The following is an 18,561-nucleotide window of genomic DNA, read 5'->3' on the forward strand; positions in this document are numbered from 1 at the left end:
ACGAGGGCGGCACTATTAGGAAGTGGATCTGTATTTCTGTATTTCTGTATTTCTGTATTTCTGCGCTGCCGCCGCTGCTGCGAGGCAGAAGTCTGCGTGGACAGCGAGTGATTCAAGTGCGTACCCTATATCAAGTAGATGGCATCAGCTGATGAACCACACGTTCGCAGGTTAGTCGATACATACATGCAACTGTAGTCGCACGTTTGCCGGGTGAGCAACGACGCTGAGGTGCTCGCATTTGCTCTGTACATATAGGGCGGGAGCTAGATAACTTATCTTTTGCATGTTTTTGTCAACTACAGCCCTTTGCTGGTTTTAATGCGTTTCGCAGCCTGGCTTTTTCTTGCGCAACTTCGGGATCTTGGATGCGTTCAGGTCGCGTTGTTCAAGATTACGGTGCACAGTTCATCATCTTCAGCACTGCACTACTACAGCACTAGCCCAGGTGCTATATTATCCCATGTCTGTCTTAAACTAGGCGGTTAACAAAGTGGCACAGTACAAGCCGCCCATCGCTCAGCATTCAAGCCTCAAATTATGATGCACACTAACGAACACTGCACTTTTTGTCTACAGAGAAATTAAGCAAACTACGCGTTTGCGCGCTTCAAGACCACGTTGTACAATTTTTGTCGGTGCTGCTGTTGCCTTGGGTGATGTGGCAGACCCACGATGCTCAAACGCCAGCCGCTGCCTTCAGAGCCGCAAAGTTCGGGGTGCCCAGCCCAGTGACAGGGTCCCAGCCCTTGCCGGCCGGGAAGCCATTTGTGTTGCACCCAGCGTTGTCGCCGCTTGTGATGTCGTTGAACGCACCGGGGTTCGCGTACAGGAACGGGTTGAGGAAGCCGAGCGGGCTCTTGCCGGCGGCGATGAGCGCGTCGTTGATAAGCGCGATCGTGCTCGCGAAGATGGGGCTTGCACAGCTCGTGCCGTCCACCGTCTCGGCCTGGCCGTTCACGACGATCTCGACGTTCACCCCGATCGCTGCGACATCCGGGTACGCCCGCCCCGAGGTGTTGAACTTGCCATTGTCTGTCGAGCCAAGGGAGGAGAGGTAGGACGAGACGGCAGTGGCCTGATATGACGGCGTGCCGAAGTAGTTGGAGAAGCCGCCGGAGGAGAACGATGCTGCGGTCTCTCCGCCTGACGATGAGGTGAGCTGGGTGGCACCGACGGAGGTCATGCTATTGGTCTGTTGTGAGCTAGGATGATAAGAGAAGGATGCGTAGGAAACACTTACAAGGGGCATCCAGAGGGGAAAGTAGGGACGAATTTAGAGCAACTTTGGGACTGCGAGCCGGAGACACCGCCGTCACCAGAGGCAAAGAGGATAGAGGTACCGCGGGCACCCAGTTGAGCGTAAGCATTGCAAAGGTTGCTGTTTAATATCAGTAAGTTATCATGTCAAGGTCGAGCCGAGACATAACCTACTTGGCAAGAGAACGCGAGATTTCGTTCTCGTTGTTGCCGTAGCTGGTGGTCAGAACCTGCGGCGGATTGGACTCGCCGAGGAGAAAGTTAATGATGTCCAGGAAGCCGTCAAGGTCGCCGTCGTTGAAATTCTCACCAACAGAAATGAAGGTGACTGGCACGCCGGAGGCGACGCCAACAGTGTACTGAATATCAAGGTTCTATCGAACAGGACAAATGAGCGCGTATTCAGGAGTACACCAGACAAACACGCACCGCCTCAATGCCAGCCTCGCTGCCACTCTGCGGGTTAGAGCCGCCATCGAGGGTCTGAAGAGCAAAGGTCGCTCCCTTAAGGTCCGGCCGCAATGTGTTCAAGAACGTCTGCGGAAACAGCTGTCAGTATCTCATGCGTCAGAGCATTGAACATTGCGCGCACAGTGAGATCAGCTTGGTTAGCGAATTGCTCGATGAAGCCACTGACGCCGAGCTGATTCGAGCTCTGGGTCGCCTTGGTAGCAGGAATACCGTACAGGGACTGGACACACGCGGGCGTGACAGCTGAAGTTGAGCAAGATGCCAGGGGATCAATACCACGACGCTCGAGGCCAGACGGTGTCGAGACAACGGGACGAAGGGAGATTGAGCTCGGAAACCTGCGACGCCGGTCAAAGTCACACTCGTACTGAACAGCACCATTACTTACGTGATCGTAGGGTGAACGAGGTCAATGTGTCCCTCGAGTTCGGAGGGAATCGAGTAGCTCATCGTGCGAATCGTCTGCTTGCCGGTCTCGGAGTGAGTGTAAACGGCGAAGTCGGCGTCGAACAGCTCATTCGCCTGACCGACAGGGACAGTGATGCTGAGCCAGTCGCCAGCAGGCGAGATCGGGGTCGCATTCACGCCAGCTTGGTCGAGCCAGGCGTTGACGGTCTCAGAGGTCTGTGCAGCCGGCGCGACGAACTTCTCGACCTGCATGGCGAGATTCAGCACCGAGGGTCATGCTGGAGAGAAATGTGCTCACCTCTTCCTTGCTGAGATGCTGGCCGTAGGACGAGCTGGTCGGTGTGCTAACGTCATACAGCGCATCGATGAGCCCCTCCGGGTTATTCTGCACGAGCGCAATGCGCAGCTGCAGCTCGGTATCCACGGCAGCAGCGCCAGTGCGGACATAACCCGCGGGCAAGCTTTCCCTGGCCTCGCGGACTTTCATGCTGCGAGCCATGGGCTTCGCAAAAGCCAGCGAGAAGAGAGCAGAAAAGATGGGAAGCTTGGACACCATCTTACTCAGAGAGTGTGGGCGAGAGAAGAAGGGCGTGGACTCGATGCTTTCTAACTGACGAAGACGCAGAGTTTTATACTGGTGCAGCGCACTCCGCATGAAGTGTCCTAAAGCTCGCTTGTACAGAAAGCGCAGCGTGGTCCGTGGTCATGCATTGCCGAGCACACCGAGAAGCACACGGCACATCTGTGCTTCTTTGAACGAATGGATCTTGGACCATACAGAGCGATAGGCGGGGCAGCGGGCGTAAGGAAGAAGCGATGACTGCCAGGCCCAGCGTCCATCTTGGCGACCGAACTACTATAATTCTTGATTAGTAGCTGTGAGTAACTTACCCTTCCTCAGAGTAGCTTGCCAGTTACTGCACAATCACAGTAGTGCTGGCTACAGGAATGAGACTACCTTCGCGACGATCACGCAAACCATATGATGTGGAGGCGACGAGCAACCAAAAATTACAATGCCTTGGAAATGTCGATGCTCCTCTGAAATATGATGACAGGCCAAACTTTCGGCTAGCAAAGTGCCGCTGCCGGAGGAATGGACCTGCCAGAGCAGCATGAGTCCGAAGCGACGAGCTGGCGACGAGAAGCATGGTCTTACCTGAACATCTGGGCAGATACATGCGTGTATCATATCAGCGTACCAGATATACCGCACCAGGCCTGGCAAAATGCCATCATGCGGCAGAGCCATGCCAAAGAAGCTTGTCGACCATGACCTCGAGCTCTCGGTGCCATGTGGGGCATTGTGGGCAACATACGGGTCTGGTCATTCTCGGTAAGCAACGGGGTGGGAGCACGCGGTGGCCGCGTTATCTTTCCTGGCTACTTGCAACATGCCTGATCAGTGGCCATGTGTTAAAGCGAGTAAGGAGCCATCTGGATAAACGGGCTGGAGGTGATCGACTGTGCGCAGCCTGTGCCGCGACATTTTATTGTGGGAGCTATCTGATAAGATAGTGTACTGTATGGAAAGATAAGATAACTTCCTAGATTGCAAAACTGATCACCTCTCGCGCTCGAACCTCAGCTCCCTCCGCGGACAACCAGCCTGAACTCGAATCTCCTTCACGCTGCTGCCGCGAAGCCTCTACAGTGCACTACGCATTGTAGACCTAGCTTGTGGACGGTGCTCAAACTCTGGACATGAATCATGACTTGGTCTTAGTACTGGTTTCCGTTCTGTCGCGTCCTAGACTTGGCGGATAGATTGGCCAGAAGGAGCGGGCTCGAAAGCCCCTAGATGCCTCTACGCCTCTGTGCAAGTCCGCAGGAGGTGCAGAATCCATATGCAAGTGAACTCTTCGTATATTACAAATCGGCTTAGGCTGTAACTTACTCGGCACGGCTATGACCACGCTCTCTACACCAACACCGACTCTTACCAACAGCGCCCTACCCATCTTCATACGTGCATGGCTCCTACGCATACAGACATGCATCTTGCTTCTCTCTGCTACGCTGCCCGAAGTCATATCCAAGCCCCACGACCGGCGGCCTCCTCCAGTCCAGCAGCTCCCTAACGAAATCGTCCTCGAAATCTTCCAGCACATCATCGCTGCGATACAGAGCAGCCCCTCGACCATCTCTTCTGCCGAGATTTCAGCTGTATCTGTCACAGAGCCTGGTCTGCCGCCAGACATCCCCCGCCTGGGTATGCAGGATGTGTCGCAGCTGGTACTCAGTCGGCACCGAGATGCTCTACAGCTCGCCTCTGCTCATCACGACATGCAAGATGGTGCTATTCGAGTGCACGCTTCCCGATGTACTGTCTTTCTCGCGCTTCGTCTGGGCGGTATACGCGCCCATTCATGCTGGCTAGGCCGCATCCGACCTTCTCGACCTGGCGGCGCAACAGGCGGAACTCAGCACCCTACTCCAAACACTGCCTCGCCGTGCGCTCTTTCACGGTCCGGTACTGTGTGCGCAAAGGCGGCATCGCGCGCCTGCCAGCGTAGGACGTCCTGCGCCGCGCACAGCTCGACGGTCGAGGCGCGGGCGAACCCGCAGTTCTGCCCTCTCGCGGCGCAGCGTCTGTCTGGACGCGGCCCTTCAGTGCTTGCGTTTGAATGGGGAGGCAAAGTGGCCAAGGGGGAGCTTGTAGCTTTTGCACAGGCTCTCTTACGAAAGGGCGAAGTCGGACGTACCAGAAAATTTGCTGGGCGAGCTGCGAGCGCTTCGCCAACGCAAAGGCATCTCGTTCCGGATCGAGGCGCTCCGTGAGTCTTCTCTTTTTTTTGAATGTATGTCGGATTTTCGCTGACGTTGTGGCTCAGGTGACGAAGGCCCGTGTAGCGTTGCTCCGCATGCGCGCCGTGGACGAGCGGTAGGCCTCTGAGCCTCCGGGCTCTGAAGCCCATGTCTCGCTCAGGAATTTGCCCTCTGGATGTGCCCAAATATTCCCCCGCCACCGCACCTGTGAACCCACTTTCGTTAGTGACCCTGGCGTCGGACAGAAGCTGTAATTACATTCGGTGTTTTTAGCCGGGTTACGAGCTATCTTGCATCGCAACGAGCAATCTTTGGCGTTGCACTGCGTGTGGCGTTTGAAAAAGGACTGGATATGACAGGAGGTTCCGTGCGTTTTGCTGCTATCAGGCTGTTTTTGAGGCGGCTGGCCGCCACAATGTCGTAACGACGCCACCAGAACTCAGCTAGCCTACCGCGCCAGGCACAGGCGTAGTCAGCGACGTCTCTAAATATACTGCGCACCTCTGCCTCAGGGCGCTGGGCCGCTCACGGGATCTGGATCACGGACAGGTGAGCATCTCGAAAATTTTCTCGATTGACAGAATCACTCACAGAGACCCAATAAGGGTTGCCCTCCGGGGTCCAGGCATTGCATATGATACTTTGCAGACAGTGCCACTGGCCCCAGCTGAGGGCGCGTCGTTACGCCACAAGTCGCCGTGTTCGCCACTAGACGCGCCTGCGCCAGACAAGCCAAGGCGGCCTCCAGATGCGACGCATATATGTTTCGCTCGGTCCTCCCACACATGCCTCGCTGTAGCAGCAGCGTGCGGAATACCAACGCTTCTTGTCTTCGACCGCGAGCGCGTTCACATCGACTCTATTAGCCGTCCTCTGGCAAAAGAGTGTCGGGTTCTCATCGCTGTGGGGCTGTCCGCTCGACTCCGTTGCAATCACTCGCGTGACTTCTCCGCTTGACATGTGAGCATCTAAGTTTCGCGATTTTATGTCTCTGATCTGAGATTTAAGAGGCGAGACTCACCAACTTTTGCGTTGCTCTCTCTCCCCCCACACCCACACCACGACCACTGCGCTGCTGCCCATGGATTCCATCCGACACAGGAGCCAGTCGTTCTCGCTCTTTCCTCGCGACTTTCGCAGTTTCGCGTTCGGCCGTGCAGGCAAGGCGCGCTCGACTACTGTTGATGGACAGGTCCAGGTTACCCCAGTCCCGTCGTCCACATCGCAGCAAAGCCGCACCCCGGTCCCCTCTCGCCTCCCTGCCAGCGTCCAGCACCTCCCTCCCGAGATCGTGCTCAATATCCTTGGCTTCGCGCTGCCATCACTTCACGACAATGCGCTCAACTTCAGACGCCACCCAAACGCCTTTTTCGACACCGTCGAGGCCCAGCAGGATTTCCGCAGGGTGCTGAAGGAGACCCAGACCTGCCTCGTCACCGCGGCGCTTATCTCCAGAGCCTGGTATCCTGCTGCTGTCGAATACCTCTATGGATGCCCGTTCCTCTACTCCTCGGCAGCCGCGGTCGCATTGTCACGCACGCTCGAGAACGCGCCGCGCCTCAGGCATCTGCTCAAGGAGGTCTGGATGTTCAACTTCAGCGAGGAAGGCAACAGGCTCTCAGACCCACTCGGGACGAAGCGCAAGAACACCAAGCGTATCCAGGCGGACATGACCCGCACCCTTCGCAAATACACCATCCTCGACTCTTTCATCGTCTGCAACTACGGCCTCGCCCGCCAAGACGGCGACAAACAGCCCTTCCCCATCGACAACGTCGTGGTGTACGGCCTGCCGGCGCGCCCCGACAGCGACGCCGCGATCCCGCACCTGACGCTCTACGGCCCGAGCTTCTTCAACGAACCCTGGGCGCGGCACGCGAAGCCGCACAACCTCGACCCGGCGCGCCTCACGCGCCTGTGCCTGCGCGACATCCCGCCGAGCAGCGCCGCGACGAAGTGCGCGCCGTACGTGCCGACGCTCCCACGCGTGCACACGCTGCAGGTCGCGCTCGTGCGGCACGGGTGCGCGCCGCTCGTGTCCGCGGGGACGCTGCCGGCGCTGCGCGCGCTCGAGGTGTACCGCGACGTCCGGGACGCCGCGCCCGCGGCCGGCATGCGCGCCGTCGTCGTCGAGGAGGCCGTCGTGCGCCGCCTCGAGCGCCTGCACGTCGTCGGGCGCGCGATCGAGCGCCTGCAGTTCCGTGCGTGGGCAGACGCCGCGCTCTTCGAGGCCCTCCGCCACCTCGTCGTGGGCCCGCTCCACCCGGACGACGGCGAGTTCTTCGCCAAGGACTGGCGCGTGCCTGATACCCTGGAGACGCTCGTCGTCGTCGTGTGGCACGGCCGCCGCCGCGCGGGCGCGGACGCGGAGCAGAAGAAGGACGAGAAGGAGGGAAGGAGGTTGGATGCGGAGGACGAGGAAGAGGTCAAGGACGTGTTCCGCGCGGTTCTCGCGTGCGTTCACCGCAACAGACAGGCGCGCTCGTTCAAGCGGCTGACCGTCAGAGCCGTCACCGCGCTGCCCCGCGCGGTGCAGGGTTTGGTTGGCGAGTTGGAGTACGAGTGTGCTTCGCACAGCTGGCAGTTTGCGTTGTGCGAGAACGGTGAGCGTCGTGTGCTTCTCGTGTGTTGACCATGGCGTACTGAGGCTATGCGTAGATTTCGACCAGTGGATTGCGCAACGACTTAGCAGCGACAGCCACGATGAATCATCTTCGAATTGAGTATTTGCATGTGTTGTTTTCCCCGGATCCCCAGCATTGTCGTCGCATTTTGATCAGCTATATAATATACCCACCATCTCACCTGACAAGCATTCCTGCCTCAGCCGCGTGACTCACTTCGTGCGTCATTTCTCTACTTCGTCGCACTTCTCTGGCGATCCTCTACGTGAATCTTTGATTGCACGCGCTGCGGGATGCTGGTACCCTCGGCGGGCTTTTGGGCGCTTCCCAATTGTCTTGTCGACGGTGCCCACAAAAATGAACGCTTTGCTAGCAGCGGAACCCTGACCAGACGCTTCCACGGGAAAACTCTAGTTCGTTTCGACCTGTTCTCCGTGGTCTGGTGATGTCTTTATACTGTTCATCCCAGCAAAGGAATGGGGGCACTGGCTGTGACATGTATTGTTTCATGCCAGCCGTCCGTCGGATATAACGCCACCCAGTCTGGTGTGCCATTAATTGTCATGCGGGGATAATTTGCGCGTAGGCGTGCCCCTTCGCCGCCGTGCATGCCGGTGCACGAGGTGCCTCTTGCGGCGTATATCACTCGCGACCGCGCGACATCCTGACAGGCCCACCATTCTCCGAAGACTTCAGACCCAGGTACCCGGGCAGCACACGCCCCCCGTTTTTGCGCGCGCACACACACACCCTCCCGTGCTGATCACCCGTCTCGCACAGGACACACCCCGGAAGACATGGATATGTCGCTCGCGCGCGTGCGGGACCGGTTCCTGGAGGGCTGCGTGCTGCCCGCGTGGTGCGCACTCCTCGCGGACGACGACGTCGCGTGCCTCGTGCTCATCGCCGCCATGCTCGCCGCCGGGGGCGACTGCCGCCGCTGGCTCATCGACGGTTTCCGGTGCGACTGCATCAAGATCTTCCTGCACCCGCGCTTTCTCGACGGTGTGTACTGCGCGTTGCGCTGGTGCGCTTGCAGGGGCGCCGCGCGCGTGTTTCGGAGGGCGTGCGCGTGCGCCGCTGGGCTGTCCCACGCGCGGATGCCTCGTGTGACTGGTACGCCTGCGACGTTGGTGCGCTTTCTAGACGCTGATGTGGAGGCACGTCCTGATTGGTAGTCGATGCAGAGGCTTCCGCTCCACCACTGAGCATCATTAAACGAAGGGGCTGGTCCCCCATGTACAATACAGAAAGACAACGACATGCCACTTGTGAACCGTGTTACTGCACCGAGATCCTGTCGATGCTGACGTTTATCTTGGCGTCGTCTTTGGCGTCGATGTCGTCGTTGAGCTCCTCCATGCTCTGGTCCGCAACGGTTAGGGCGTCTGCGACCTGCGCTGCGCGGGCTCTCCGTTCGTCGCGCTTCTGCATGAAGAGCACAGCCAAGCAGACGGATACTAAAGGCGGTAACGTAAGTGAAAGAAAGACTGAGAAAGATGTGACGGCTTACTGAGGCCGAAGTCGATACATGCCGTCGCGATATTGCCCTTCAGGACGCTAGATGCTGAGATGAGCAAAGATTGCCGCGTGAGAGTAGTGTCGAGGGACGCACCGTGGCTGCTCAACCTGGGGGAAGATCACGCTGGAAGATGACGATGTTAGCACAGTGCACAGGGCTAGTGCGTAGATTGGAGACAAACATTGGAAGCCAGGCCTGGAAGACGTAGGCGAAGGTGTTGCAGGACGCGACGACGAAGGATCTCTCTGGGTGGATATGCGTAAGCTGAGCTTAGGCCGGAGAGGGCGCGTCAGATCTCACTCTCGCTGTCGCTCCCGGTCAGCTCGTTAGCCCAAGCCAGAATGAGGCCTGATAGTCCGCCCTGGATGTTTGTCTGCAGGAGAGGCTATAAAATCGCCTGCAGGTTCCGAAACTCGAAGACACGCACGAAGTAATAAAACGCCCAGCGTCTAGGAGAGGCTGGGTTAGGGTTTCGATCATATAGCGACTCACGGCAGAGACTTACCTCGTTATATGCGTGTACAACGGCGTGGCTGCCAGCACAATGCAGACGACCATGTGCCATAGCTAGCTGTCTGTTAGCATGTATTCGTCCTTGACTCAGAAAGCGCATACCCCGGCGACAATAATGGGCGGCCAGCGAAGCTGCATGGCGTCCGACCACCAAGCCCATACCAGGGCTAGACATCGAACATTCTCAGCATCGGACAAGGCAGATATCAACACACGCAAACGCACTGCTGATGATCTGGATGGCGTAGATACCCAGAGGGTACGTGTTGATCTGTCCCACAGAATACTTCTGGTGCCCTGGTGTATTGAAGCTCTGCAGCCTTGGTGAAGAAGTCGGTCAGAATTTCTACAGTTGGCCAAAGCGTACGCACCAGAAGATCATCGAAGTGGACGGCCCGCTGGCATTGTTAAACTGTGCATGGACACTGAGCCCTGTTTACTTTGCACGATAAAGTTTCGCTACTCACCAGGATATAGACTACAGGAATTGTGATTAGTACTTCCTGTGCGCCCCATGAAAGGAAGAACGGCACGTACGTGGTGTCAAGAGCCAGACATGCCAGGTTCTGAAGAACCCAAGGACCTTCGCTTTCGTGAAGTGCGTCGGGGGCTTTCTGCCGACAGACAGCATCCGCTGTTGTGCCATGTCAATCTGCTCTTGGGTATAGAGCATCGACGGCTTCGTGTTCGAAGGGAGATCTGCGGGAACAACGGGTTCAGCGGGATTCTCCGGAGGCGTGGGGAATGAGGCTCGTGCCTGGCATGATGAGGAAGCCCAAGAATGCGATAGGCACAGTGATGATGCCGTCGATGATGAAGAGCCCTGTGAAGTGGTGAGTGAGTAGAAGAGTAGGCGGTGCGCGAAGGATACTTGCACCGCCAGCCCGCCAAGCCATGCACTCCGTTCAGGCCATTGTAGGCTCCCTAGCTGTCGTCAGAAACGTCTTTGATAAGGTATATATGCGCGTGAAGAGCTCACTGTCTGCAGAAACCCGCTGAACATGGGTCCTATCGCGCTTGCGGTCTGCGGACGCGTTGAGCGCTAGAAAGCATCACGAAAGCGCCGTACGTACGTGGAAGATGCAGGCTCGCTTGGCCAGCTCGTCTCCCTTGTACCAGCTCCCTATGACGTACTGGATCGCCGGATAGAATGTCGACTCTGCCAGACCTGCGCAGAGCATATTGAGATGAGGTTCACGGGAATAAATGAACAACGTACCGACGAAAAAGCGGATGACCACGAGCGTCGAGAAACTATTGGCAGACGCAAGGACCATCGTTAGTGCACTCCATATGAGCTCCATGGCTGGAATCTGCGACAAGCGCGTTCGATGAGTACGTGGCGGATTCGGGTGATCTTTTGTAAACGTACCCATATTGACGGCCGGACTCTAGTGAGCAAGAGACTAGGACAGACCGGTGTGAGCCGTTGAATGTATTCGAGAACAAAAACATACTTTGAAGGTATCTGTCCGATAACGTAGCCGCATGTCCATGCAGTTGTAATATAGTTGAGCTCGTTGCCGTGCCTTAGGGGGGCTGTAAGTGTAATCCAAGCTCCCGGAGAAGCTTTTTGTTTACAGTTTCAGGCTATCGTGATGTCGCTCAGATCAGCGTTTGCCACAAGCCAGACGTTCGAGACTCACTCATCCTTCATTCCCGACACATACGCGTTCTGGGGGAGTCATGCATGAGCTATACTGTAAAATTCTGCCAGCGCATTTTGTGCGAACGACATACCGTAACGTTCTGCTGGTCAAGATACTTGCTGAAATACGAGAGCGCAGCATATGTGAGCAAACAAGCGTCGAGTCTGCCCAGGAACTTTCGTTCCTCAGGCGACTTATCCCACGTATCCCTGGGGAACAACGGTCAGGTGTGGATAAATCAATATTGTACCGCGCGGCGCGCTCACCAGATGTAGCTGCGTAGTGGACGGCGAGCTTTGCCGTTGGCGGTCATTGATACTGGCTCGGCAGGTCGAAGGCGCGAAGAGTCTGGTTCTGAGTGAAGCAAGGGCTCCAAGTCTTCAGCTTCGACCACGGATAGCTTATACGTATCGGAGGGCCTCATTCTGCCGTGGGATGGCACCATTGCGATCGAAGCAGAGAGAACGCCGTTTGATGGGCAAACCTAGGTGCCTCGGTACCTGCCTCCATAATGGCCATCAGAATGGAACCTTGTGTCCGGCTAAGAACCCACCTCACAATGGGCTGGAAGCGGAGCCGAGCTGTTTTGGCAACAGTGTACGCGTGAGAGTCATGGGGCGCTGATGCCTGAGAGGGTGAGGTGTCCATCAAGGGCTATGCTGCAAGAGCACGCCAGAGATAACCACCGTTCAATGCACGTTTATCAGCGACCTTCTGTTCAGGGATGATTTGTCTTCGCACTGGAGACGCGCCGCAGTGCGTCTCGTGAGCGAGTTATTCCACATAACACCATCGAAGCCGGCAATGAGGTGACCTGGAAGGCGGTCGACCTTGTGTCTGCACCCACGAAAAATTAGTCATAAATCTGTGTTTATTCGCTGAGAGTCATTGAAAAGCACGTCGCGAACACGCACGGTGCTCTTGTCGTCCTTGTCTCTGGCCCCGCGAGAGTAGCAAAAGCAGCCCACCTTCCTAAACAGGACGCTAACATCACGTGAGAGCCATCAAAATGCCAGTCGCTGTCCCTGAGCTTGGTTCGTTCAACTTCGTCCCCGAGACCAAGGTCAGCTCGGCGAAGAAGGATCTGCTTTGTTACTCATACAGGCGGTCAGGAAAATCTCGAATGGGCAGACCTCATTACCTTGGATTTCAACCTCCTCAGCTCTCCCGAGGGCAAGAAGGAACTTGCCCAGACTCTGGTCAAGGGTGTTCGTGAGGACGGCTTCTTCTATGTCAAGAACTTCAACATCTCTCAAGAGCGCGTCAACCGTCAATTTGCCATCGGAAAGCGTTTCTACGACGTCCCAGTTGAGGAGAAGCTCAAGCATGTTCCCGAGGGCCTCGGTGTGTACCACACCGGACAGCGCAGCGACCTTTGGTGCTAAATTCTGCTTCAGACGACGGTCAGTTCAATGGCTATGTTCCTGCGGGACGTCGCATGTGAGTAGCTATCTACGTTCAAACCGGCAGATCACTTTATATTTTCTGTAGCTTGGACCCGGTTTCTGGACTGAGAGACCGCATTGAGGTCTACAATATTCCCAGTACGCCGTCCTCGCGAGATGATGAACGAAATGTATACTCATACGATTGTCAGAGTTTAACGGCGACTTCAAGCATGAACACCCCGCGATCATCCAGGAGAATATTACCGAGATAGAGGAGTTCTCCAGAGTAAGTGAAACCTACTCCACATTGCTCTATCTGACCACGTATCAGTCTCTGCATACCGAGGTCCTGGATCCTCTTCATGTCCTCCTCGCTATTGCTCTCGAACTTCCCGAAGACTACTTCACCAACCTCCACCAGTATCAAGTCAAGAGCGAGGTAAGGCGCCACGTTACGGCGCAATAGCATACAGACAATTGACGCACTCCATCAGGATCATCTGCGGTATATGAAGTACAGCAAGTACACTCCGGAGGAGAATGCCAAGATTGGTAAACTCTGGGTACAAGGCCACACTGGTGCGTATCTCTGTTGGGATCATCTTTTGTCAGATTCTGAACACGATCTTCGTTGGCAGATCTCGGATCGTGGACGCTTCTGTTCCGCCAGCCGGTTGCTGCTCTGCAGATCCAGAACCACAGGACCGGCGAATGGAAGTACGTCAAACCGCAGGACGCCACGTTAACGGTGAACGCTTGTGACGCGCTTTCGTTCCTCACTGGCGGATATGTCCGTAGCACCATTCATCGGTTAGAGACTTCTTGACCACTATCAGTGCTCGAGAACTGATAATATCTCTTCTAGTGTTACCTCGCCTCCGAAGGACCAGGAGCACGTTGACCGGCTCGGGTTGTTGTACTTCTCGAGGTGAGCTGACTCGGATGAGTCATCCCTGATCCCTCTCAAAATGCGCGCCCAGGCCGAACAACCATGTCACACTATCTACGATCCAGGACTCGCCCGTCCTGCAACGCGAAGGATATACGGAGAACTCGTTCGAGAAAGGTGGAAATCCTGTGCCAACTATGGAAGGTCAGTTGCGCCGTCTACATGGACGCGTCTCAACGCCGACTGGTGCACAGAGTGGACATTCGCAAAGCAAAAGTGGCAACGCACGAAGGGCGCCGTTCGCGGCGATCCCAAATACGAGAACGCACAGATCCTTCCTGGCCACAGCGAGAAGCATTACGCATGAGAGTGGAAGGAAAGACGCCAAATGTACCATAGCGGCTGCATATATCATAGCGACGTCGCGATTGACGCCGTACAGTAAGGATGCAGTGGGAGAGTAAGGGTAGCAGGCCTCGATTCGAACTTGAAACGGCGTTCGGGACTTTAGTCAACTGTGTCGTCACTTCGTGGACCAAGCAGCGTCCATTGTCTCATGCACCCTGTGAGTTTCCTCGTTATCGGGCTGCTTGGGAGCGCTGAGGTCAGGAGGCGTAATAGCACCATCGCCGGATGTTATGAGGTGACGAATGCGAAGTGACATGCCGTTGGCTTTGTAAGACCATACAGCGAGACAGATGGTGCTATAAAGCACGAACGCTGCCGGAGAAACAGTGTCTAGCAGCAATCCTATACCACGACTCATTGTATACATTCACCGTCAGCCGTCTACCCCCTAACTCTCCAGAATGCCAGTCCCCGTCCCCGAACTCGGCTCCTACAACTTTGTCCCCGAGACGAAGGTACGCCCCTGCGTTTGCGCGCCACCTCCTGCTGGCCTAACAGCCTTCGGCACGTTAGGAAGACCTCAACTGGGCAGACCTCGTCACGATCGACCTGAGCCTGTACGGCACACCCGAAGGCCAGCAGCAGCTCGCGCAGACACTCATCAAGGCCGTGCGCGAGGACGGCTTCTTCTACGTGAAGAACTTCGGCATCGCCCAGGAGCGCGTGAACCGCCAGTTCGCGATCGGGAAGCAGCTCTACGACGTCCCGCTCGCGGAGAAGCTCAAGTACGTCCCAGAGGGCCTTGGTACGCTCGTGTTTTGCAGTGGCGCGTGGCTGGTCGCGATGCTGAGCGAGGTTCGCAGATAATGGTGCTTTCAATGGCTACGTGCCTGCGGGCCGGCGCATGTAGGTGTGCTCTAGAACGTGGTTTGCTCGGTGCTGACCCTGTGGATAGTCTGGATGCTGCTTCCGGCCTTCGTGACAGGGTAGAGGTATACAACATCCCCAGTGGGTCCCCCGTCCGCTTTTGCGCGGCAACCGCTAACCTGCACTCTTAGAGTTCAACGGTGACTTCAAGCATGAGCACCCTGAGATTATCACGAAGAACCTGCCCGAGATTGAAGAATTCGCTAGGGTACTACCACCTCTCGCGTATCGCGCCACCGTCGCTGATTGTTCTTCGGACGCTAGTCTCTGCACTCAGAGGTGCTCGATCCGCTGCACACCCTGCTCGCCATCGCCTTAGAGCTCCCAGAGGACTACTTTCGTAACATCCACACCTACGAGAGGAAGAGCGAGGTGGCCTCTCTTTCCCCTCTTCCCCCCAGGGCCCTTGACACGTGCTGACCGCCGCGCCAGGACCACCTCCGGTACATGAAGTACGGCAAGTTCACGCCTGAGGAAAACGCGCGGCTCGGGCTCTGGGGTCGCGGCCATACCGACCTCGGCTCGTTCACGCTCCTTTTCCGGCAGCCCGTCGCTGCGCTGCAGATCAGGAACCATGCGACGGGCGAGTGGAAGTGGGTCAAGCCCCAGGACGGGACGCTCACCGTCAACACGTGCGACGCGCTCAACCTGCTCACAGGCGGGTACGTACGGAGTACGATACACCGGTGAGTATGTTGGTTTTCTTGAGGGACGTGGCGGCTGAATGCGGTTCCTATAGAGTCGCGGCACCGCCCAAGGACCAGCAGCATGTCGACCGCCTCGGGCTGCTCTATTTCTCGCGGTAAGTGCCTGGGTATCGGGTCTGCTGTCGTCTTCTGACAGAAAAGCGCAGTCCGCACAACGACGTCAAGCTTGCCACCATCAAGGAGTCCCCTGTGCTACAGCGCGCAGGCACCACCCAGAACAGCTTCGAGGAGAGCGGAAACCCCGTGCCGACCATGGAGGGTAAGCGCCTTCCTATACTGTACCCTAGTGTATGCGGCTGACGATATGTCCAGAGTGGACGTTCGCGAAGCAGAAGTGGCAGCGGACCAAGAATGTCGTTCGCGGTGACCCAAGCTTCGAAACTGCGCAAATTCTTCCCGGTTGGAACGAAAAGGTGTACGCTTAGCAGACTAGTGGGTCATGTAAGGAGCGGCTAGCATTTGTATGTAATGACAAACACGGGAACTTGATACCTTATAGGTGAAGATGGGAGCGCAGAGCCGTGCGGTCGCAAAGGGTAGTGCGTGATGTGTCCGACGGCTCAGTGTCCAGGAAATTGGACAAGATCATGGAGACAAGATACTCATTACGCGAGGGGGAAGCCGTAGACATCATGCGCAGTCAAAATAGTTGCCCTCGATGACGTTCGGGCAGCCCTGCGTATCTACCAGAACGTGTCAGCACGACTAGGTGAGTTTCATAAGGTATATATATATACCCTTGTTCGTCGGGCAATCCGCAGGGTCGTCGCAGCACTTGATGCATGCACGGGGTCCGGCCGGCTCGACAATTTCGACGTAATGTTTGTATCCTAAGCACTGGCTGCCTTGCGGATTGCCCTTGCCGCCAGCCCCGCCGCTGGAGTCGTACTGCCCTCCGGCGTCGTTCGGGTTCAGACGACTGAGATGGCTTGGTCGAATGCAGCCAGTTACTTTCGCTGCAAGTCAGCCTAATATCGACGTGAGCGGCAGGACGACTTACGCTGCGCGAAACGGCCGCCGTTCTTCCCCTTGCCACTCTTGAACTCGACGTTGCTCCAGAAGTCGGCGGGAAGCTGCCCTTGCTGGCTTGAGTTGCGACCGGCAGGAGAGCAATAGGTTTTCATTCCTCTGTGCAGCTTTCTTCAAAAAGCCTCACAGTCTCTGAGGCCGAGGGGCTTACCCTGGGTGTTCAGAGTCTCCGATATTCGTGTGGGGATCGCGAGGCATAATCATACTGAAAACAAGCATACACTTGGTACGCTGTAAGACAGATAAATATGCACTACTTACCAGTATTTGCTGGCATCCGTAACATAGACAATATTATCTACAGCAGCGTCTCTCGCGCGGAGAGTGTTCTCCGGATACGACGGCGTAGCCGTTGCAGCCAGAACGGACGCGCACAGTAGAGTCGTGATGACGTTCCAGCACATTGCAGAGTACAGTAGCGGAGGAGAGTGCCTATGTTTTCGAAGGAAAGAGAGTGCTGCCAAGGTATTTCGACTCGGCCCAGGATGTTATATCGCGGCTGACGGCTTTCAGACCCGTTTATGGCGGTCTATCAGTGCTGCACCGGGATGTTACAGAGTAGAAGGCCTCAGCATGATGTATGTGCACTCTTGCTGGGTTTCATAGCGAGGGTCAGAGGCCGGAACTGGTCTCATGCAGCTCGTTTGTGTACTAGCCGTTGGGAGCGCATTGTTCAGGTGTTCATCGATGACGAGACTCTTCCTGTATAACAAGTCCAAGGCATCTGAGCGCAAGCAAGCTAGAGAAAGCGAGAGCTGACGCGCTGATATTTGAGGATATTGACATCGAGTGTTAAACAATGAGGAAGGGTGCTGCCTCGGGGTGGTCGAACATGTACAACGTGCGCCTAGATCAACCTGAAGTAGTAAGTAGACCGATCGCAACTTGATCCTCCGAGTCAGCTTGCACTGCCACACATGTTGATCTTCGCCATTCGACTGTAGGCAACGCTATGTCTCGTTGGATAATGAGTGATAACTGGAGCTAGTCTGGTCTGTCTTTCCCCTTTTATCATTTTCTTCAATCGGGCTGTGGGTTTCCGCTTTTACCATCCTTCGTGATGCCAACTTGAAGCTTATTCAAGACCATGCTCGCACAGCCAAGCCCTTCTCTCTCACACGCAGTTTCAGACCAGATACTATGGACTGGGATCCGGAAATATTCGATCGCTTGGCCTTTGAAGATCATCTGGATGATCTCGGCATCTTGGGCGACCACGCGGTCGACGAACTACTTGTCAGGACCACCGAAAACACGCGCAGCGGAAACGAATTCGGGTTCAAACCTACACATTTGAATATAGGAACGCTTAAAGGCCATACGTTCTATAGCGGCTTTGACTCAAGAGTGGAGCGGAACGGTCTGAATATCCAAAAGCCTACTGGCGAACCATTACCAAGCTCATTTTGGATACGGTTCAAGGAAGAGGTAGTGCCCAAGCCTGTTAGTTCTCATTCCTATCAATTCTAACCAAAGTCCTAAGTGGTTTCAAATACGCACGTTCTGCCGGAACCTCGAAGACAATCTGACCTTCCGCCCGTATGAGTGTCGGATCCCTTTCCGTGACGTCGTCCTCGGAGGAATACAGCTACGGTCGCAAGGCCTTCGAGACCGTCTTCGCATGAGCCCCGGAGCCTCTGCGTCCCGGCGCCCTTGGCCGTGGCCCGAGACACCGAGGATGGCCAACGGTGGTGGGTCAGGGAGCTATGTCGAATGTCATGCTCTGTACGACTAAGCAATTAAGCATTGGGAAATTGTGATGTCTCGAGATTTTTGTACGAACATCTCGAGAGTTTGTCGCAGCCGTATCCCAAAGTCATGGTAGAGCGCGGTTTTCGCCCGAGGCCAGGCTAGCGACGGAGGCGGGCGCATATATGCAGCACGAGGCACATTGGCATCTGGGATCGAGATTCAGCGAGAACTGACGTATACTCGAGAAGGGGACTAACATAATGCTTTGAGCACACAATTCTTCTGCGCCGATAGAATGCGCGCGCAGATATTGGAGCGTGGTCTCAACTTCGGTGCTTCGAGCGCGAACTTGGGCGCGGTTACCA

At 56.0% G+C, this 18,561-nt stretch overlaps 9 protein-coding genes across 9 annotated transcripts; 5 read left to right on the forward strand and 4 right to left on the reverse strand.

Moving 5' to 3' along the window:
- Positions 1-679: 679 nt before the first annotated feature.
- Positions 680-2,695, reverse strand: PHACADRAFT_89753 (uncharacterized protein; the record flags this gene model as incomplete). Its single annotated transcript, XM_007393913.1, has 7 exons — positions 680-1,187; positions 1,244-1,381; positions 1,435-1,634; positions 1,690-1,797; positions 1,853-2,069; positions 2,120-2,385; positions 2,438-2,695. The coding sequence occupies 7 exons, from the start codon at positions 2,693-2,695 to the stop codon at positions 680-682; spliced, it is 1,695 nt and encodes a 564-aa protein (XP_007393975.1).
- A 1,737-nt stretch (positions 2,696-4,432) lies between these two features.
- Positions 4,433-5,163, forward strand: PHACADRAFT_207464 (uncharacterized protein; the record flags this gene model as incomplete). Its single annotated transcript, XM_007393914.1, has 2 exons — positions 4,433-4,916; positions 4,974-5,163. Coding segments are annotated over 2 exons (488 nt in total), but the record flags the coding sequence as incomplete, so codon positions are not given.
- A 721-nt stretch (positions 5,164-5,884) lies between these two features.
- Positions 5,885-7,770, forward strand: PHACADRAFT_253160 (uncharacterized protein; the record flags this gene model as incomplete). Its single annotated transcript, XM_007393915.1, has 1 exon — positions 5,885-7,770. A coding segment is annotated over exon 1 (1,417 nt), but the record flags the coding sequence as incomplete, so codon positions are not given.
- Positions 7,771-8,048: 278 nt separating this feature from the next.
- Positions 8,049-11,745, reverse strand: PHACADRAFT_207467 (uncharacterized protein). The gene is made up of 22 exons (XM_007393916.1): positions 11,483-11,745; positions 11,308-11,425; positions 11,214-11,242; positions 11,149-11,157; positions 11,025-11,096; positions 10,940-10,973; positions 10,787-10,880; positions 10,641-10,735; positions 10,547-10,591; positions 10,468-10,491; positions 10,105-10,390; positions 10,035-10,045; positions 9,939-9,979; positions 9,793-9,887; positions 9,670-9,734; positions 9,560-9,621; positions 9,482-9,503; positions 9,355-9,427; positions 9,236-9,299; positions 9,148-9,177; positions 9,046-9,092; positions 8,049-8,992 (listed from the first exon to the last, which is right to left on the reverse strand). Exons 1-22 carry the CDS (start codon positions 11,659-11,661, stop codon positions 8,814-8,816), a joined length of 1,674 nt encoding a protein of 557 aa, XP_007393978.1. The 5' UTR covers positions 11,662-11,745; the 3' UTR covers positions 8,049-8,813.
- A 446-nt stretch (positions 11,746-12,191) lies between these two features.
- On the forward strand, positions 12,192-13,949 carry PHACADRAFT_253164 (uncharacterized protein). The gene is made up of 11 exons (XM_007393917.1): positions 12,192-12,279; positions 12,329-12,560; positions 12,614-12,656; positions 12,708-12,760; positions 12,814-12,890; positions 12,936-13,043; positions 13,099-13,183; positions 13,243-13,414; positions 13,470-13,532; positions 13,585-13,697; positions 13,748-13,949. Exons 1-11 carry the CDS (start codon positions 12,226-12,228, stop codon positions 13,858-13,860), a joined length of 1,113 nt encoding a protein of 370 aa, XP_007393979.1. The 5' UTR covers positions 12,192-12,225; the 3' UTR covers positions 13,861-13,949.
- Positions 13,950-14,016: 67 nt separating this feature from the next.
- On the reverse strand, positions 14,017-14,259 carry PHACADRAFT_159771 (uncharacterized protein; the record flags this gene model as incomplete). Its single annotated transcript, XM_007393918.1, has 1 exon — positions 14,017-14,259. The coding sequence occupies one exon, from the start codon at positions 14,257-14,259 to the stop codon at positions 14,017-14,019; it is 243 nt and encodes an 80-aa protein (XP_007393980.1).
- A 43-nt stretch (positions 14,260-14,302) lies between these two features.
- PHACADRAFT_193797 (uncharacterized protein) lies at positions 14,303-15,900 on the forward strand (the record flags this gene model as incomplete). The annotated part of the gene is made up of 10 exons (XM_007393919.1): positions 14,303-14,356; positions 14,415-14,646; positions 14,705-14,747; positions 14,797-14,849; positions 14,900-14,976; positions 15,033-15,140; positions 15,201-15,454; positions 15,508-15,570; positions 15,622-15,734; positions 15,788-15,900. 10 exons carry the CDS (start codon positions 14,303-14,305, stop codon positions 15,898-15,900), a joined length of 1,110 nt encoding a protein of 369 aa, XP_007393981.1.
- Positions 15,901-16,105: 205 nt separating this feature from the next.
- Positions 16,106-16,908, reverse strand: PHACADRAFT_27113 (uncharacterized protein; the record flags this gene model as incomplete). The annotated part of the gene is made up of 5 exons (XM_007392678.1): positions 16,106-16,158; positions 16,213-16,431; positions 16,476-16,603; positions 16,656-16,709; positions 16,766-16,908. 5 exons carry the CDS (start codon positions 16,906-16,908, stop codon positions 16,106-16,108), a joined length of 597 nt encoding a protein of 198 aa, XP_007392740.1.
- Positions 16,909-17,607: 699 nt separating this feature from the next.
- Positions 17,608-18,103, forward strand: PHACADRAFT_253168 (uncharacterized protein). Its single transcript, XM_007393920.1, has one exon. It carries the CDS (start codon positions 17,645-17,647, stop codon positions 17,972-17,974), a length of 330 nt encoding a protein of 109 aa, XP_007393982.1. The 5' UTR covers positions 17,608-17,644; the 3' UTR covers positions 17,975-18,103.
- The last annotated feature ends 458 nt before the right edge of the window (positions 18,104-18,561 follow it).

The sequence above is a fragment of the Phanerochaete carnosa genome (genome assembly GCF_000300595.1).
Source record: "Phanerochaete carnosa HHB-10118-sp unplaced genomic scaffold PHACAscaffold_3, whole genome shotgun sequence".
Taxonomy (NCBI): Eukaryota; Fungi; Basidiomycota; class Agaricomycetes; order Polyporales; family Phanerochaetaceae; genus Phanerochaete; species Phanerochaete carnosa.